The following is a 20774-nucleotide window of genomic DNA, read 5'->3' on the forward strand; positions in this document are numbered from 1 at the left end:
TATGGTCATCCCCAGGAAGATGATTTCTCAGCTGTGAATAAACAGAGCAGCTGTGAGTTGCAGATACAGAAAGTTAAACTCCATCATTCAGCCACCTACTGCTGCAGGTGTTGGAAGTCTGGTCTCCACAGGGAGAAATGATCCCTGCAGCCTGTACAAAAACCTTCAGATGAAAACATCCAAAGTGAAAAGAGAGAAAGATCTTCCTTCCAGGTCCCCACATTTCATTCAGCTTAGTTGTCTCTAAAGCTGCTCGTCTCTGACTGAATCAAGGCAAGGCAATTTTATTTCTAGAGCACAATTCATACACAAAGGCAATTCAAAGTGCTGTACAGCTACATCAAATCACAGGAAGGCAATAAAATCATAAAAGAAGGCAATCACACTGACAGCTTCTCATTTCCACTGATGGATGTTTATCAAATCCATCAGAATCAAACAAAGTGAGATGTAACCAGGTCAAGTTGGAAGCAAAGAGAATAAAACAGGTGACAGATTTTACACGCTGGCTTTTCTTTAAATTCAGGTGGAACTGCAGGTAGTGATGGCAGCTGGGTTTATGGATCATTTCATTACTGATCATTTCTAACAACTTTAACTTTATTATTCCAAAGGAAGAAAAACACAGAATATGAACACATCAACATGATATACATCATCATCCAGTCAGAGTCTCTCTGCACACAAGCTGCTGCTGCTTCATCCTCTCAGCTCACATCGTCCTGTTCATCACCATCACTCCCATCTGTAGAGAGAAGAAAGAAGAGAGGAGATAAACGAGTGTTTCAGAGCATCCTCAGCTGTCAGCTGCCATCAGCTTTAATAAATATAATAAATAAAAAATAAAGTCTAATAAAATACTGCTGAGAGCTGCATGGACCTCCAACCCTCTACTGACCTCAGAGTCTGCAGTTTGTTGTGTGGACTCTTCACAAGATCAGACAGCTCCTTCACATCTGATTCCTTCAGGTTGTTCCTGCTCAGGTCCAGTTCTGTCAGATGGGAGGGGTTGGACTTCAGAGCAGAGACCAGAGAAGCACAGCTGATCTCTGACAAACTGCAGTCCCACAATCTGAATAAAGAATAAAACATTATTTAATGAATCATCATTTCATCAACTAAACCACTGAAGAAGAAAACAGACTTTACCATGAAGACCAGCACAACTTTCACATCATATTAATCTGAATAAACAACTAAAACATGGTGTCTGACCTCAGAGTCTTCAGTCCACAGTGAGGACTCTGCAGAAAGCTGCACAGCTCCTTCGCTGCAGAGTCACTGATGCTGTTGTAGCTCAGGTCCAGTTCTGTCAGATGGGAGGGGTTGGACTTCAGAGCAGAGAACAGAGAAGCACAGCTGATCTCTGACAACCTGCAGTACACCAATCTGAATAAAGAATAAAACATGTGAGCTGAAGCCAGCAGGATGCAGGTTAAAACAGTCCAACAGAACAAGTGAAAAAGAGCTCTCATTAATATTAATGACAACATGCTGCTGCTTCAATAAAGACGGAGTGACTTCAGCTCTTAAACTCTGCCAGCTCCACCAGTGGCTCCATCCATACAAACTCATGTTGTGCAGCCAAATGATTCAAGTTTTAAAGAAAACAAACATGTCAGGAGGAACTTTGGAGCAAATGGGAACAAACTGATAGAAATGGAGATCAGGTTCACTGTTTTATTGAAGGTTAAAGGCACAAAAACATGGTGCAGTGATGTTTAATGGAATCATGGAATCAAACTTCTTTAAAGAGTGGACAGCAGCAGAACGTGTTACTGTGACTTGTTGTGTTTGAATATCTCAGTCAGTCCAAACATTACAGAGCCTTAGAAAAGTGTTGGAACCATCCAGAGGTGGACTGATTGATCAGTTTGGCTGATTAATGGATGCTGATGGACGCTTTGACTAACTATCAGAATCAGTCAGGTATTCTGGCAGTCAGGATTTAACCCCCCTGTCAGGTGACGTCCTGGCTCTCAAAGCAGGTCAGCAGCAAAAGTTTGAAAGTGAAAAAATGGATCAGAAGCTGGAAAAAAGTTCAGATTCTGACGGAAAGTTTGAATCTGAAAACAGAAAACATCTCAAATATGAAGAAATTAGACTAAAGTGGAAATAAAACACTATGAAAGAAGAATGAACTGTACATTCAAACTGAAATAAACGTCTGCTGCACTTTTTTTCACTTTGAATCTGGTTTTTTGTTCCTCAGAGAAACTGATGAAGCTTCATGTTTCTTATCTGCTGTTTCTCAGCCTGCATTCACTCACATGCTGCTCACAGCAACTCTGAGCTCTTCCTGAATAAAACAGGTGGGAACAGCTCCCACACAGCCAGCAGGGGAACAGAACAGCATGTATCTGCAGTGATGCAGCAGTCCCTGCCTCCCTCCTTCATGGCAGCTCAGTGATCATCCTTTGTGTCTGTGTTGGGCTCACCTGCACAGGGTCGCAGCACTTCACCTGTTCAGCTTCTCTTTGGCTGCACAGCTATCAAACACTGACTCTGCTGCATGTTTTCACACATTTCTCACCTGATGGAAAGCTGCTCACACACACTCACAGCCTGCTTCCATCTGCTGTTACCTAGCAACAAGTTAGCTCACAGCTTTTCTTCCATCCATCGTCCAATCATGTTATTCTTCTTCTGATAAACTCTTCTTTGTGTTTTCCTCACAGTCACTAAATGTCAGCATCACTTTCAGTTGGACTTGACATTGTGTAACAGAGAGAATTATTGATAGAATTCATGAAATAAAGCTCAACTGAAAGTGATTTCCTTTCAGTTATCAGTGGGAGAAGCTTTTTGGCTGGATTTTGTCATCATGAATGAATCTGACTGAAGATAACTGCTGCTGTGATGAAAGCTGCTTTCTAACCAAGTCAAAGATTGTTCATTTCCAACAGTGTTGGAGGGGAGTTTGTTAGTATCAGCTGATTAACGGGCTTTTGGAGTTTTGCTGCTCCAAACTGTTGTTATTGTTTCAGCCAGAAATATTCACCAACTCTGGAGCTCTAGAAGCATCAGCCAGTGATTCTAGATTTGTTTCTGTCTGACAGATTCACTGTGTTTTCTCATTATTTAATGAATCATCATTTCATCAACTAAACCACTGAAGAAGAAAACAGACTTTACCATGAAGACCAGCACAACTTCCACATCATATTAATCTGAACAAACAACTAAAACATGGTGTCTGACCTCAGAGTCTTCAGTCCACAGTGAGGACTCTGCAGAAAGCTGCACAGCTCCTTCGCTGCAGAGTCACTGATGGTGTTCAGACTCAGGTCCAGTTGTGTCAGATGGGAGGGGTTGGACTTCAGAGCAGAGACCACAGAAGCACAGCTGATCTTTGACAAACCGCAGAGCTCCAATCTGAATAAAGAATAAAACATGTGAGCTGAAGCCAACAGGATGCAGGTTAAAACAGTCAAACAGAACAAGTGAAAAAGAGCTCTCATTAATATTAATGACAACATGCTGCTGCTTCAATAAAGACGGAGTGACTTCAGCTCTTAAACTCTGCCAGCTCCACCAGTGGCTCTATCCATACAAACTCATGTTGTGCAGCCAAATGATTCAAGTTTCAAAGAAAACAAACATGTCAGGAGGAACTTTGGAGCAAATGGGAACAAACTGATAGAAATGGAGATCAGGTTCACTGTTTTATTGAAGGTTAAAGGCACAAAAACATGGTGCAGTGATGTTTAATGGAATCATGGAATCAAACTTCTTTAAAGAGTCAACAGCAGCAGAACTTGTTACTGTGACTTGTTGTGTTTGAATATTTCTGTCAGTGCAAACATTACAGAGCCTTAGAAAAGTGTTGGAACCATCCAGAGGTGGACTGATTGATCAGTTTGGCTGATTAATGGATGCTGATGGACGCTTTGACTAACTATCAGAATCAGTGGAGTTTGAGGCTGATGGTTGGGAGACCTCCCCCATCTCCAGCAGGAAGCTACAAAGCTGAAGCTACAGATCTGTTCTTCTTCAACTTAAATCTGAGTTTCTGCTCTCTGATAAACTGCTGAGCGTACAAATGTCTCCTTCATTCAGCCTCTGTGGAAACTGAGAAATGGGATAAGGAGTTGGAGGAAAGCAAGAGAGAGAAGCACAGCTGAACCGGATATAAACGTGAAGCAAGTTCCCGAATAAAATAGGAAGTAAAGCTAACAAGATACAGAAGAGGAGCTGATTTCATTAGAAACATGACTGGAATACAGAACATGGAAGTAGAGCAAAAACTCAGTCAACACAAAACTACAGCTTTACAAAAGTAAAAGAAAGACAAACCAAACAGACATTTTCCTTCTTTTCCTTTAAAATCATTAACCTGGAGGAAGCTAATGTCGTACAACATTTGCATCATGGTGTTGCACATCCCCATATCTCCTATAGGTCTGTGGTGGAAAGTGTGATGTGCCTTGCAGCATCTGTTGGGGCAGCAGCATCAGAGCCAGAGAGACAAACAAACTGCTCTGGAGCCCCAGGAGCAGAGTATGGAAAGAAGAATGTTGCTGAGGCTGCTCAATAACCCGGAAAACACTTCACGCCCTCTAACACTGTGATCAAACCAATTTAATCAGCTACATGTGCCTTTCCAAATATCATATGTGAATCCAGCTCTGTCACTGGTGCTCATTTTTGGAAATTATTCAATTATTTACTGCTGCTGTGTGGAAATTGGGACCATTTTAGAGCAAGCTGGCTGACTAATATACAATGACTCATTATATTAGAATAGAATCCTTTTACTGTCACTGAAGAACATTTTACAACATTTAACAGAGATGCTGTTGGCAACTCTTCTCCATTCGTCAGTGAAACACAAAAAGGCAATGACTAAATAAAGATAAACCACTCGTAGAGCAAGAATGAACATTTGGGGCGACGGCTCTGACAGCCTGAGGGAAGAAGCTGCTTTGGAGTCTCTTGGTTCTGGCTTTGAGTGTCCAGGGTGGGAGGGGTCAGAGCTGATGTTTCTGCCTTCTCATGAAGTCGGTCAGTGTAAATGTCTGTGAGGGGGGGCAGAGTGGCTCCACTGATCTTCTCTGCTGCCCTCACCACCCGCTGCAGGTCCCTGCTGTCCTCTGCTGTGCAGCTGGGGAACCACACTGTGCAGCAGGACATCAGGATGCTCTCTATGGTGGTCCTGTAGAGGTTAACCAGCAGGTGATGAGGGAGGTGGGCCTGGTTTAACTTCCTGAGGAAGTAAAGGCGCTGCCCTGCTTTCCACCTGCCAGGAGATGTTGGTGGACCAGGTCAGGTTAGCCCAGATGTGGACTCCGAGGAACTTAAAGCTCTCCACCCTCTTGACTTCCTCTCCCCTGATGGAGGGAGGGGAGCATGGACTTCTTGGATCTCCTAAAATCCACAATAAGTTCCTTATTCTTGGATGTGTTTAGGCCCAGATTGTTGTGGAGACACCGGTGGGTCAGGTGCTGGACCTCCTCCCTGTTGGCCGGCTCGTCATCGTTTGTCCTACAGCGGTGGTGTCGTCAGCTAACTGGGTGGGTGGGTTTACTTCAGAACTAGTTACCACACAGTTAAAATGCAAAGAGGTCTAAGATCTAAGCAGATCCATCAGTTTGGGTTGCAGTTTAATCTTCATCCAGCTTTCCAAACTTTACTGCTCAAAGATCTCTCAGATGGACCCAGAAAGGTGAGTCAAAGCTACATTTCAGCTGCTCCATTTTTACTTCTGATCTAAAGTGTTTTCTCTCCTTTTATGGCTTAAGAAAAATGTTTTTTACCAGGATGATTTTTCTAAGGAACAGCTCTGCTTCAGTCTCTGAAAGTGAGGAAAGAATTGCCTTTGCAGGTGAAAAAGATGTAAGGGAAGATTAATTCAGACATGTGGAAACACTGAATATTTGGATACTTCCACACATCACTAAATCTTTTCAACTAAAACAGAAGAAGTAAAAGAGCTGCAGTGAACTGACCTCAGAGTCTCCAGTCTGCAGTTTGGACTTTCCAGTCCAGCAGACAGATGTTTCACTGCTGGATCCGACAGGTTGTTGTTACTCAGGTCCAGTTGTTTCAGATGGGAGGGGTTGGACTTTAAAGCAGAGGCCACAACTTCACAGTGAGACTCTGAGAGTTCACAACCAGCAAGTCTGTGATGAGAGAAAATGTAAAGTCAGTTCTAATAAAATCAGACAATCTGCACTATAAACACCAACTGAACTCATATTCTGACTAAACACAGTGATGTGAATGTAATGTCCGCTCATGAACATCTGTTCTTCACATCTGTGATTGATCTCATATCATCTTCCTGTGTTTGACACGACACCGTTAATCTCTTCTCAGACCTGAGCACCTTGAAACGGACTGTTCTTCATTATTTTCTCTAATCTGCAGATAAAGAAGGAAATGTGGTGTCACATTTAGACTGAAAACATGTTTGATCTGATCCCAAAATCAGAATAAAGACGTCTTGTTCAGAAAACCATTTTTACATTTTACATCTTTTATTTGACTCCAAATTTATAAAAAGTTCAGCTTAGTGAACATTTACAGCTGAAAGACGATCTATTTGCTAACCACTGTCAGCTGGGACTGTTCACACCCATATACAGGAAGAATCCACTCTAAGAAGCTTCTAAGCACCAGTAAGCTTCTCCGTGGGTCTGAAAGCTGCCCCAGAGCAACATCATTATGTCTCCGTAGATATCAGTTCCAACACTGTATGCTGTACGCTCTGAACTTCCAACTCGTATTTTTACTTTCTGTGCAAAGGCCACAGTTCATACCGTCTTCTTAGATGATGGCGTCTACATTTCACTGCAGATCGATGTCTTAATATATCTAATCTGTATATATAAAAGGAAATCATGGACGTCGTGTCCTCCGGGCTAAAGAGTAAAAGGAGCATCCAGACTGTTATCAGAGCGAAGTTCCAAAGCCAGCATCTGTGATAGTGTGGGGCTGTGCCCATGGCGTGGGTAACCTGCACATCTGTGAAGGCGCCATTAATGCTGAAAGCTCCAAACAGGAGCAACATATGCTGCCATCCAAGCAGCGTCTTTTTCAGGGACGTCCCTGCTTATTTCAGCAAGACGATGCCAGGCCACATTCTGCAGGTGTTCCAGCAGCGTGGCTTCATAGTAACAGAGTGCAGGAACTAAACTGGCCCGCCTGCAGTCCACACCTGTCTCCCATTGAAAATGTGCGGCACATTATGAAGTAAAAGATATGACAGCAGAGACTGTTGAGCCAAAGCTTTCACAATCAATACCTACAACAGCCAACAATGAAATGACCTGACTGAGGCCGCTCACCTATAAAACATTATGCTGATCCAATGATCAGAATTTACCTTTATTTTAATGATCCAGTTCAGTAAAACTTTAAACCCCCAACATACTTCTTTCAACATATTCCCACAGATTTATGTTGCATCATTTCCAGTGAGCTGGGAACTGGGCCCAATCTGTCAAATATTCTCTCCTGTAAATCAGGTTGGCATGGAAACATTCTTTATGTGGTGATTTCAGAAACTGGCCAGATTTCTTAGCTTCTGGTTGTGTTGGGGACCGGCCATGTGGGTGTAAAGCCGGCCCACATGGGAAACAATAGAAACAGCAGGTTAATGTTGGCTTTCTGCCTCCAACAGTAAGTCTGCTGCTGTGAAGCACATGTGACTAGAAACTGTGGGAAACATCTCCAGAACATCTCTGGTGTTCATGTGTAGAAACGGCTTTTAGGGAACTAAACTACTAATCAACACTGACTCATGAAGTCAATGAACACAACTCACCGAGCCTTTCTGCAGTTCCTCACAGCTGGAATCAGTCTCCTTCGTCCCTCAGCTGTTGTGTTGTACTCCTCCAGGTCCAACTCATCCAGAACCTCCTCTGACATCTGCAGCATGTAGGCCAGAGCTGAGCACTGGATCTCAGAGAGTTTCTTCTCTGATCTGTTCTTTGACTTCAGGAACTTTTGGATCTCCTGATAAACTGAGAGATGGTTCATCTCCATCAGACAGTGGAAGATGTTGATGCTTCTGTCAGGAGAAATGTTGGACATGCTCATCTCCTTCAGGTTGTCGATGACTCTCTGGATGGTTTCTGGACTGTTCTGTGTCTGACCCAGCAGGCCTGCTAAGAGTCTCTGGTTGGACTCCACAGAGAGGCCATGAAGGAAGCGAACAAACAGGTCCAGGTGGCCATTTTTACTGTTGAGGGATTTCTCCATCACTCTCTTCAGGAAGTCATCCAGAGATGAGTAACTGTAGTATCTTCCCAGGAAGCTCTTCGGCACCTTTTCCTTCCTGTTGGTGAATCCCAGGAAGCTCTTTAGCCCTTTTTTCTTGCTGTTGGTGTAACAGTGCATCATGTAGACTGCAGCCAGAAACTCCTGAACACTCAGATGAACAAAGCAGTAAACTGGTTTCTGGAAGACCACACACTCTCTTTTGAAGATCTCTGTACAAACTCCTGAATACAGCGATGCCTCTGTGACATCCAGGCCACACTGCTCCAGGTCTTCTTGGTAGAACATGATGTTTCCTTTCTCCAGATGTTCAAACGCCAGCCTCCCCAGCTTCAGAAGAACGTCCCTGTCAGCCTCCGTCAGCTCCTGTGGACTCGTCTCATGTCCCTGGTGGTACTTGTTCTTCTTCCTCTGTGTCTGAACCAGCAGGAAGTGGGAGTACATCTCAGTGGTGGTCTTGGGCAGCTCTGCTCTCTGCTTTGTGGTCAACATGTGCTCCAGAACTGTAGCAGTGATCCAGCAGAAGACTGGGATTCTACACATGATGTGGAGGCTCCTGGATGCCTGGATGTGGGAGCTGATTCTGCTGGACAGCTCTTCATCTCTGAATCTCCTCCTGAAGTACTCCTCCTTCTGGGCATCAGTGAAGCCTCGTACTTCTGTTACCCTGCCAACACACGTAGGAGGGATCCGATTGGCTGCTGCAGGTCGGGAAGTTATCCAGACGAGAGCCGAGGGAAGCAGGTTCCCCCTGATGAGGTTTGTCAGCAGCACGCTGACTGATGACTTCTGTGTGACATCAGACACAACCTCCCTGTTGCTGAACTCCAGAGACAGTCTGCTTTCATCCAGGCCGTCAAAGATGAACAGAAGTGTGCAGCCGGCCAGCTGCTCTGCTGGGAGCTTCTGTAATGTTGGATGGAAAACATGGAGCAGCGTGAGAAGACTGTGCCGCTCCTCTCTGATCAGGTTCAGCTCCCTGAAGGAAAGCAGAATCACCACACTGACATCCTGGTTCTCCAGGCCCTCGGCCCAGTCCAGAGTGAACTTCAGCACTGAGAAGGTTTTTCCAACACCAGCGACGCCGTTGGTCAGAACCACTCTGATGGCTCCCTGTTGCTCAGGTAAGGCTTTAAAGATGTCGTGGCACCTGATTGGAGTGTCATGGAGGCTCTGGATCTTGGAAGCCGCCTCCAGCTGCCTCACCTCATGTTGGGTATTAACCTCTTCACTCTGTCCCTCTGTGATGTAGAGCTCAGTGTAGATCCTGTTGAGGAGGATTCCACCTCCTGTTCCATCACTTCCTTCAGTCACATGTTCACATCTCCTCCTCAGACTCATCTTATGTTCACCTAAAACCTCCTGCAGACCAGCATCTGCTGACCAAAGAACAAATGAGACCAAACACAAACACAGTAGATTCAATTCATCAGGACTTGTTCTTCTTTATCTTTCTGACCCCAGTTGAACATGTTTTTGGCTTCACACAGAAAACTTTTCTTTTCCTTCCACCTCTCAGTAAAATGATCAGTAAACAGGAAAACAAGGCTGATGTTAAATGATGTTCCTGATGACCTTTGTGATGACCCCGTGGGTCCTCTTGTGGTTGGTTGTGGTATTAACGAGTGTCTGTCTGTCCTGCTGGGAGGTGATTTCTGTGATTTAGGACACCTGTGGCTCCTTCTCTGTTACTTTGGCTCCTTTAGTCCTGATTTCAGTCTAATCACTCTGCTCTTCCACACAATGGCCCTCATTTATCAAACTTGCGTAAGACGAAAAACGTGCGTAGGTCGTGTGTACGTTCTTTTCTGCGCATAGGTTGGCATTTATCAAATCCATCGTGAACGCAGGAAAGATGAAATCGCCACGACAGGTCTGAGGCCGTGTACGCACTTTTCCATTTTGACTTGCGGTGACTGCAATACAGCAGCGTCACTAGTGCGTGCTCAGGAGTCGCAACAAATAGGTTAAAATGACAGACTTATCACTTTAAAGAAGGCCCATGTTTTATTTGACTTCCACATAAATATAAACATAAACGCAAATTAAATAAATTAAACAAGTACAACTCCGTAATTGGGAGAGTGATGGCTCATTAATCAACCGTGCACCCTCACACCGAACAAGAGAGGGGCTTTAACACTGCGCATTCGCGCACGCGTACCCCTGTGGAGAGGTGTATATGGCTCCTAAAGCTGGATCTGTCTCTCGGCTGTGGGGGGAACCCTATCCGCCCGAAAAGGTATGCAATATTATTATTGCATGCGGAGTGCCATTTCCAGATGTACATCCAGAGGACCCCGCACCCAGAGATCCCTACCACCAGCCTGCACAGCCAAGAGCGCTCAGGAGCAGAGGAACTTATTCAGCGATTCTGACTTTCGGTAAGCATTCTGTTATTCAAGGAAAAAAGAAAGGAGAACAACGATTTCTTTCAGCATTTATTCTGTGACTTCAGTGTTTCATTTATGTCTTTCAATGTACTGTCGATAGATTGCACGGTGTGTGTTAAAGCCATCATCCACTTCACGATCTCTGTTTGTCTTTCTAGGACCTCTGTGGTTAACACGGCTGGCCGGTGTGACGCTGCAGACCGGGGGGGGGGGCAGAGGCAGGCAGACGCCTCGGATGTTGACGGGCCGCGTATTCGTCGCGCGGGTCAGGTTGCCCGGATGCCATTTTGGATTCATCTGTGAATGAAAAATATTAGTTTGATTAGGAAACTCATTTGTGTTGAAAATTAAAGCAACTGTGTTATTTAAACGTCTTGGGTGTGCAGTCATTCTTACCATTCTTGAGCTCTAGCATGGGCGCATCAGTGTCAAGTTTCCCTGGCACGCCCGATGAGGACGTAGCTCCGATCACGCCAGCCACCCTCTCCTCCAAGGCACTCAAATCCAAACCTGGACCCCCCCCCCCCCCCACCCCCCACCCCCCGCCCCTCCTCCCGTTTGTGACATGCTGCGTCGGAGAGCTGCGACCTTCTTTTTTGGCCAATTTCATATCGGACCACTTCTTCCTGATCTTACTGGAGAAAAGGTAAAACATCGCTCAATTTTAGATTTTATTTAATCTGGAGTTTATCACATTTTATTGACCATCACAGTAGGGGAAAATACATACCTCGTCCGGTCTGCGATTTACATCGCCAACGCTGTTGACAGCTGGGACGGCTGTCAACAGCGTTGATAGCGTTTCTTTGCCGCCTTTCGTCTATCCATGTCGCAAACTCTAGAGGTGCGGCCTCTCAGCCCCGTTTTGTAGAAGGCGTGGTTAGGATCATTACGATGGATTTCAGCCACCGGATTTATCAACAGCCGCTCGGTCTTACGATGGGATTGGTGTGGTACGCATGTTCTGTAAATCTCACTTGAACCTCTGCGTACGACGAGTTCTCCGCTCATATCTACGATGCTTTCTACGACGGCTTGATAAATGAGGGCCAATGTGCTGCCATCTTGGTCATTGTGTTCGTTTAGTTTAATTCAACTCATATGATCCACCTCTGATTTAACTGATTTCCACACCTCGTGATATGAAGGTTGGATTTGGCGTATAAATTCAGTCTGATGATAGTTATTAAAATGATTCTCTAACTTTAATTCATGGTGTGTCTCTTCTGTTGTGTCCATGTGAGTCAGGTCCTAACAACTGTTGTTGTTCTGTTTGACACCACAATGTGTCTGCATTAAAACCATCAGACCCAAAGCTTTGTGTAAAATCAAACTTGATTTCATGAGGTAAAAACACACGTGATGCATCAGGTAGTAACGGGTTAACAGAAATATCTGACCTGGTGCAGCTCTGGTTCTGGATCTTTCTCCACACTGGGGACAGGAGGAGCCTCCTGAGGAAGCAGACTGGTCCCAGTATGAGGTGATGCACTGTCTGCAGAACCAGTGTCCACAGCTGGTAGAGACCGGATCCTTCAGGACGTCCTGACACAGAGCACAGCAGGACAGCTGCTCCTCCTCACAAACACCTCTCCTCTTCCGCCCTCTGTCAACACATGTCTTCATCACTAAAATCATTTTAAAATAACTCCCTTTGGCATGAACTCTGTTTTTATGTGAATACAAACTCAACCCTTCCTGCAGCAGCATTTTACATTGGGATCAATATTCAGTTCATGTGCTGACTTCACTGTGTGAATATTACTGCTGCTGCCCTACAGAAAACATTTCATTAGATTTTAAATTAATTCTAATCAAAATAATTACTAATGTGCCCAAAGCACATAACAACACTGCAGAAACGTCACACCACTTTATAAACCATCCGAAAATAAAGTCGTGCGTGCGATCATTCCTGAGCAAAGTGTGGGATTTATGAACATGTACTTGAACTTAGAAATGTGCCTAAATCTACGCACAGTTTTGACCATGCTTACGCACATTGCCTAGTGGTAGAATTACGAAACAGCAAATGGTGTTGATCGCTGCACAGGGGAATATTACAATGTTCATTCAATTGTTGCATTACAGTATGTCTGACGGCATTTGGGTCCGCGTAGCCTATGCAATTCCAAAGCACGGTGCATTAGACCTTCCTGGCGTTCTTTGCATTTCATTCAGAGTGTAACAATAATTGTTTCACCAGAAGACCTGACAATAATCAGCCTAGTTGAATTGATATGGGTATAAAAGGCACACGTAGGACATGCCATTCAGAACGCAACATGGCCCATCTTGCATTGCTTGAGGATCTGGAAAACCGTGCGCTACGGAGGGAGCGCGTGTTTAGGGAGCGTGCAGATTTATTGGCAGAAAGTAGTGAGTGGCTTCTAAGCAGGTTCAGATTTCCAAAACATATATTGCTCGACCTCTGCCGTGAATTGGGGCCATCGATGCGGCATTTCTCAGCCGTCCATGAGCCGAATTCTGCCCACTGTGTTGGATGCGATTATTTCTTTGGCCCCGACTTACATTCGATTCCCTTATGGGGGTCCACGCCAGGCAGACATTAGGGTTTTATGGTATCGCGCAGTTCCCCAACGTCATAGGAGCAATAGACTGCACTCACGTCGCACTAAAAGCACCATCACAGCACGAATACAACTTCGTGAATAGGAATGGGAAGCACTCCATTAATGTACAGCTTATATGCGACAGTGATATGCTGCTTCTCAATGTCGTTGCCCGATGGCCAGGGGGGGACGCACGATTCCTTTATTTTGCAGAACAGCTCCGTGGGCCTTCGTTTACAAGAAGGAGCTGTTGAAGATGGATGGCTTATTGGTGAGTGTTGCGCAGCATGTTTGCAACATCGGTTATATTCAGTGTTCGAACTACGGGGGGACTCGGGGGATCCGAGACCCCCTGAAACTGACACGAGACCCCCCGAAAACATGATTTGGGAAATGTTGGGGGGTCTCTAAAATATTGGCAAAATGTGATTTCCCCTAATGAGTTATGATTGCAGACGCGATGCATGTGTGGAGGTGTGGAGCCTGTGTGCGTAATTGGCATAAAGCTGTGCTGTCCGCAGCGTATGATTCTGTATTGCTTCTCATGTGTTTTCGAGATCCGCGCTCTGAGTCAAGCGCAAGCAAGCAAGCAAGTTCCGGTGGCTTTTAAAGGGAATGTTGGTACCATATATGGTTACTTGGGGGCGTTCCATGATGCAAATTAGTCTGCTCGTGCCCGCGTAAGGTGAACTGTCAGGTGTGGTATTTATCATTGCAGATTACCTACCGGTGTGCGTATGATCTGTCTAAGAACGTTTGATGAATGCCGATTTTTTTGTACTTGGGCACATTCTAAATTTCACTCATACGACAGGATTTAGGCTACGTGCCCACGACAACGGTAACGACAGATAAACGCAGAACATTTAGACAGATGTGCTTATCTTGCACACGGCGACGGCGTTTTTAGGAGTTCAAAACGGAGAAAACGCAAACGCCCTCCAGAGTGGAGATCTTGAAAACGATCCAACCTCTCGTCGCCGTAAGAACAGTTCAAAACGCAGAAGTGCGTTTTTTGCACACGTTAAGTGGGTAGTTCTCCATGAACGACTCCCACATCTCACTATATTTATTTTGGACACTCTCCCAATCCACATTATCCACTGCCTTCCTGGCTTTGTAGTTCAGTGTCGTGTTCAGGAGCAACTGGACCTCATCATCTGTCCAAACAAAGTTTGAAGGCGTACTGTTGTTGCCGCCGCGCTTCGCCATTTTCTTCCAACTGACGCGGAGGATGTAGCCACAAAACAGGCATTTCTCATATTTATTAATATATAACAATATAACTCATATAACAATACCAAAGGTATTGTTGCTACTGCCACCTACGTCCGGGCGTGCATACTACATCGGCAAACTGCGAGTTTTATACGTTTTCCCTGTTCCCATGGATAGACAGATATCCACCCCCAAGCGCTCGTGAGAACGCAGATAAATTGTGGAGGAAAAAAACGGACATCTGCATTTATGCTTCAGAGCGTTGTCGTGGGCACGTAGCCTCAGAAGGGATTCTACGCACTAATGATGAATGAGGGCCCAGGAACCTCTGGAGGGTTCTGTCATGGTGAAGTGTGGCTGATTTGTTTTAAGCTCAGTTGGTCCCACAGAGTGTGGGTAAATGAACAAAGTAAGTTATCACTGAGTTTTACTTTGATTAAACACACATATTAGAAGACATTTCTTTAGCTTCTGTAGAACTCTATGATCCAGACTTTAGTAATCCTGAATATGTTGATCACCATCTTCTTACTGCAAAGAAGCCTGGTCATTTATAAAACAGATACTGTCCAGGTTAGCAGTTACTTAAGTCATCTGTTCATTTGTTTCATGTAACTAATCTGTAAATTAAGCAGGATTTTATTTCATTTAAAGACAGAACGGCATCTTGAGGGCAGCTCACGGTCAGCTGTGCCTCTGAGTGAACTCTCCATACATTGCACAGAGTAGCATGGAGTGTTAAACTTGAATCCTCTGTTTGACTTGAGCTGATTGTTTCCTTTCTTGTGGCCCACACTGGGCTGCAGTTTCTACTGTTCTCAAAGATTTAAAAGAACTCAAATGTTGCTGTCTTACTTTACTGGATGTCTGGAAGCAGCTAGAAGTGACTGGAACCTCACTTCCCAAAGACTTCAGAACAGCTGTCCTATTGACAGGCTGGTCTGAGTTGTTGCTGATCAAATCAGATCACATGACTTTCTGTCCTTTGTTGATGGGGCAGCTGGAAGGTCAGCGTGCTAACCTTCTTAACTGGATATTTTTGCTCTTTTCAATATTAAAGCTGAGTTTAAAAAAATCCAAATGCAACAAGAAGATCATGGGAGATGCTGAAATCTCTGTTTCAGTTGTCTTACTTTCTGTCTGAGGGTCCAGGTTCATTTCTAAAGTCTGCCTGAATATCCTTGGACCAGTCACTCTTCAAAGACAGACAGTCAGATCCTGGAGACTCTGCTCTCTGTCTGTGGTGCTGACCTCTGCAAACACAAACATGTTGTTATTCATATCACATCAATCTCTGAGAAATTCTCTCATTAAAACCATTTAAGAAGCTGTGAACACACAAACTGCTGCAGAGAATCAGAAGCTTTCCTCTGTGGAACAGTCCTCTTAGATCACATTACAGCTTTTCTATCTGACTGACATCAGAGGCCTCTGCAGGAACCTTCCACAGAGAGCAGGAACCTCTGGAGGGTTCTGACCCTCTGAGTTTCTCTGCAGTGACCAGGAACTAATAAAGATATCAGGAGATATTCTTCATCTGTGAGAGTTAATCCATATCATATCCACACCACATACTGGCCCTCATTTATCAAACTTGCGTAAGACGAAAAACGTGCGTAGGTCGTGTGTACGTTCTTTTCTGCGCAAAGGTTGGCATTTATCAAATCCATCGTGAGCGCAGGAAAGATGAAATCGCCACGACAGGTCTGAGGCCGTGTACGCACTTTTCCATTTTGACTTGCGGTGACTGCAATAGCATACATAAACAGCAGCGTCACTAGTGCGTGCCTTATGAGTCGCAACAAATCCCTTGGTTAAAATTACAGACTTATCACTTCAAAGAAGGCCCATGTTTTATTTGACTTCAACATAAATATAAACATAAACGCAAATTAAATAAATTAAACAAGTACAACTCCGTAATTGGAAGAGTGATGGCTCATTATTCAACCGCGCACCCTCACACCGAACAGGAGAGGCGCTTTAACACTGCGCACTGTGGAGAGGTTAGGGCACCTAAAGGGCAGGTGGATCTGTCTCTCGGCTGCGGGGGAACCCTTCTATATACCCCCGAAAAGGTATGCAATATTATTATTGCATGCGGGGTTCTCCATACATTGCCCAAAAAAATGGAGTGCCATTTCCAGATGTACATCCAGAGGACCCCGTACCCAGAGATCCCACCAGCCTGCACATTCTGTTATTCAAGGAAAAAAGACGTAGCTCCGATCAGGCCAGCCACCCTCTCCTCCAAGGCACTCAAATCCAAACCTGGATCAGAGCCCCCCCACCCCCCCCCCCCCCCCCCCCTGTTTGTGACATGCTGCGTCCGAGAGCTGCGACCTTTTTTGTGGCCAATTTCATATCGGACCACTTCTTCCTGATCTTATTGGAGAAAAAGTAAAACATCGTTCAATTTTAGATTTAATTTAATCTGGAGTTTATCACATTTTATTGACCATCACAGTAGGGGAAAATACATAACTCGTCCGGTCTGCGATTTACATCGCCAACGCTGTTGACAGCCGTCCCAGCTGTCAACAGCGTTGACAGCGTTTCTTTGCCGTCTTTTGTCTATCCATGTCGCAAATCTAGAGGTGCGGCCCTTTTATAGAAGGCGTGGTTAGGATCATTACGATGGATTTCACCCGCCAGATTTATCAACAGCCGCTCTGTTTTACGATGGGATTGGTGTGGTACGCATGTTTTGTAAATCTCACTTGAGCTTCTGCGTACGACGAGTTCTCCGCTCATATCTACGATGCTTTCTACGACGGCTTGATAAATGAGGGCCACTGTCTGCTGAGGCTGAGGTCAGGGTGTTCTCTGCTCAAATAAACATGTTGTGACTCATATCAGACAGAGACTGCAGACAGAGCGGTAACAAGAAAGGAGGAGGATCACAGAGCTGGTTAACAACAGATGCTGTAATCCTGGACATGTCACTGAGAAGCAGCGTCTCTGCACCCCAGATGTTGAACTGCTGGCTGTGAGCTTCTGTCCATGTTGTCTACTGAGAGAGTTCACCTGAGTTAGCTGCTGACGCTGTGTGTCACATCATCAGCTAAGTTGTTGCTAAGCTACAGAAGCAACACCCCAACCCACTGACGGAGACCTCTGAAAGTTTCTACCACACCTTCCTCTCTGCTCCACTTCAACTTTCTACATGTTTGTCGGATTATTTATGTTTTATTATGTTATCTATAAGAACAGCTGATCCTTGCTAATGATTGATGCTGCAGTGACATCATTTCCCTTCAGGCAACATTTACCACTCCTGTAATACACTCAGCTGTTTTACTGTTTCTGCTCCTGATAATCTCTAATATGGAGAACTGAAGCTGCCTCATTTCAAAATAACATAAATATATATATATATGATAACATAGAACATGAATATACCAATAAATGCTACTAAATAAAGGTACAGATCTTTTTACTGTTATTAATGTACCGACTGAGAAATAAATTGATATTTCTGCCTTCATTTAACTGTGTTAAAACCTGTTTATTTAACCTGACATTTTAATTTTCTATTTGTTTCATTGATTTGATCCTTTATTCATATATTTATGATATTAACCCTGAATTAATTTGTCCTTTTTTTCAACAAGAAGATCATGGGAGATGCTGAAATCTCTGTTTCAGTTGTCTTACTTTCTGTCTGAGGGTCCAGGTTCATTTCTAAAGTCTGGCTGAATACCCTTGGACCAGTCACTCTTCATAGACAGACAGTCAGATCCTGGAGACTCTGCTCTCTGTCTGTGGTTCTGACCTCTGCAAACACAAACATGTTGTTATTCATATCACATCAATCTCTGAGAAATTCTCTCATTAAAACCATTTAAGAAGCTGTGAACACACAAACTGCTGCAGAGAATCAGAAGCTTTCCTCTGTGGAACAGTCCTCTTAGATCACATTACAGCTTTTCTATCTGACTGACATCAGAGGCCACGTTTCCTCTGCAGAAACCTTCCACAGAGACCAGGAACCTCTGGAGGGTTCTGTCATGGTGAAGTGTGGCTGATTTGTTTTAAGCTCAGTTGGTCCCACAGAGTGTGGGTAAATGAACAAAGTAAGTTATCACTGAGTTTTACTTTGATTAAACACACATATTAGAAGACATTTCTTTAGCTTCTGTAGAACTCTATGATCCAGACTTTAGTAATCCTGAATATGTTGATCACCATCTTCTTACTGCAAAGAAGCCTGGTCATTTATTAAACAGATACTGCCCAGGTTAGCAGTTAAGTCATCTGTTCATTTGTTTCATGTAACTAATCTGTAAATTAAGCAGGATTTTATTTCATTTAAAGACAGAACGGCATCTTGAGGGCAGCTCACGGTCAGCTGTGCCTCTGAGTGAACTCTCCATACATTGCACAGAGTAGCATGAAGTGTTAAACTTGAATCCTCTGTTTGACTTGAGCTGATTGTTTCCTTTCTTGTGGCCCACACTGGGCTGCAGTTTCTACTGTTCTCAAAGATTTAAATGAACTCAAATGTAGCTGTCTTACTTTACTGGATGTCTGGAAGCAGCTAGAAGTGACTGGAACCTAACTTCCCAAAGACTTCAGAACAGCTGTCCTATTGACAGGCTGGTCTGAGATGTTGCTGATCACATCAGATCACATGACTTTCTGTCCTTTGTTGATGGGGCAGCTGGAAGGTCAGCGTGCTAACCTTCTTAACTGGATATTTTTGCTCTTTTCAATATTAAAGCTGAGTTTAAAAAAATCCAAATGCAACAAGAAGATCATGGGAGATGCTGAAATCTCTGTTTCTGTTCTCTTACTTTCTGTCTGAGGGTCCAGGTTCATTTCTAAAGTCTGCCTGAATATCCTTGGACCAGTCACTCTTCAAAGACAGACAGTCAGATCCTGGAGACTCTGCTCTCTGTCTGTGGTGCTGACCTCTGCAAACACAAACATGTTGTTATTCATATCACATCAATCTCTGAGAAATTCTCTCATTAAAACCATTTAAGAAGCTGTGAACACACAAACTGCTGCAGAGAATCAGAAGCTTTCCTCTGTGGAACAGTCCTCTTAGATCACATTACAGCTTTTCTATCTGACTGACATCAGAGGCCTCTGCAGGAACCTTCCACAGAGAGCAGGAACCTCTGGAGGGTTCTGACCCTCTGAGTTTCTCTGCAGTGACCAGGAACTAATAAAGATATCAGGAGATATTCTTCATCTGTGAGAGTTAATCCATATCATATCCACACCACATACTGTCTGCTGAGGCTGAGGTCAGGGTGTTCTCTGCTCAAATAAACATGTTGTGACTCATATCAGACAGAGACTGCAGACAGAGCGGTAACAAGAAAGGAGGAGGATCACAGAGCTGGTTAACAACAGATGCTGTAATCCTGGACATGTCACTGAGAAGCAGCGTCTCTGCACCCCAGATGTTGAACTGCTGGCTGTGAGCTTCTGTCCATGTTGTCTACTGAGAGAGTTCACCTGAGTTAGCTGCTGACGCTGTGTGTCACATCATCAGCTAAGTTGTTGCTAAGCTACAGAAGCAACACCCCAACCCACTGACGGAGACCTCTGAAAGTTTCTACCACACACCTCCCTCTCTGCTCCACTTCAACTTTCTACATGTTTGTCGGATTATTTATGTTTTATTATGTTATCTATAAGAACAGCTGATCCTTGCTAATGATTGATGCTGCAGTGACATCATTTCCCTTCAGGCAACATTTACCACTCCTGTAATACACTCAGCTGTTTTACTGTTTCTGCTCCTGATAATCTCTAATATGGAGAACTGAAGCTGCCTCATTTCAAAATAACATAAATATATATATATATGATAACATAGAACATGAATATACCAATAAATGCTACTAAATAAAGGTACATATCTTTTTACTCTGTTATTAATGTACCAACTGTGAAATAAATTGATATTTCTGCCTTCATTTAACTGTGTTAAAACCTGTTTATTTAACCTGACATTTTAATTTTCTATTTGTTTCATTGATTTGATCCTTTATTCATATATTTATGATATTAACCCTGAATTAATTTGTCCTTTTTTTCAACAAGAAGATCATGGGAGATGCTGAAATCTCTGTTTCAGTTGTCTTACTTTCTGTCTGAGGGTCCAGGTTCATTTCTAAAGTCTGGCTGAATACCCTTGGACCAGTCACTCTTCATAGACAGACAGTCAGATCCTGGAGACTCTGCTCTCTGTCTGTGGTTCTGACCTCTGCAAACACAAACATGTTGTTATTCATATCACATCAATCTCTGAGAAATTCTCTCATTAAAACCATTAAAGAAGCTGTGAACACACAAACTGCTGCAGAGAATCAGAAGCTTTCCTCTGTGGAACAGTCCTCTTAGATCACAT

General features: G+C 44.0%; 1 protein-coding gene across 1 annotated transcript in view; it reads right to left on the minus strand.

Annotated features, from left to right (window-relative positions):
• Window positions 1–268: 268 nt before the first annotated feature.
• The window catches only part of LOC142385528 (protein NLRC3-like), a 28793-nt gene continuing 8287 nt past the window's right edge, over window positions 269–20774 (minus strand). Inside the window, exons 4-14 of the mRNA XM_075472147.1 lie at window positions 20511–20630; window positions 19204–19323; window positions 18065–18184; window positions 15541–15660; window positions 12017–12222; window positions 7769–9599; window positions 5949–6122; window positions 3202–3375; window positions 1216–1389; window positions 899–1072; window positions 269–745 (exon numbers count right to left, since the gene is read on the minus strand). Coding sequence (XP_075328262.1) covers window positions 736–745; window positions 899–1072; window positions 1216–1389; window positions 3202–3375; window positions 5949–6122; window positions 7769–9599; window positions 12017–12222; window positions 15541–15660; window positions 18065–18184; window positions 19204–19323; window positions 20511–20630 — 3223 coding nt within the window. The 3' untranslated portion in view covers window positions 269–735. The remainder of the gene's footprint in view (window positions 746–898; window positions 1073–1215; window positions 1390–3201; window positions 3376–5948; window positions 6123–7768; window positions 9600–12016; window positions 12223–15540; window positions 15661–18064; window positions 18185–19203; window positions 19324–20510; window positions 20631–20774) is intronic.

This window comes from Odontesthes bonariensis, chromosome 8 (genome assembly GCF_027942865.1).
Source record: "Odontesthes bonariensis isolate fOdoBon6 chromosome 8, fOdoBon6.hap1, whole genome shotgun sequence".
Classification (NCBI taxonomy): Eukaryota; Metazoa; Chordata; class Actinopteri; order Atheriniformes; family Atherinopsidae; genus Odontesthes; species Odontesthes bonariensis.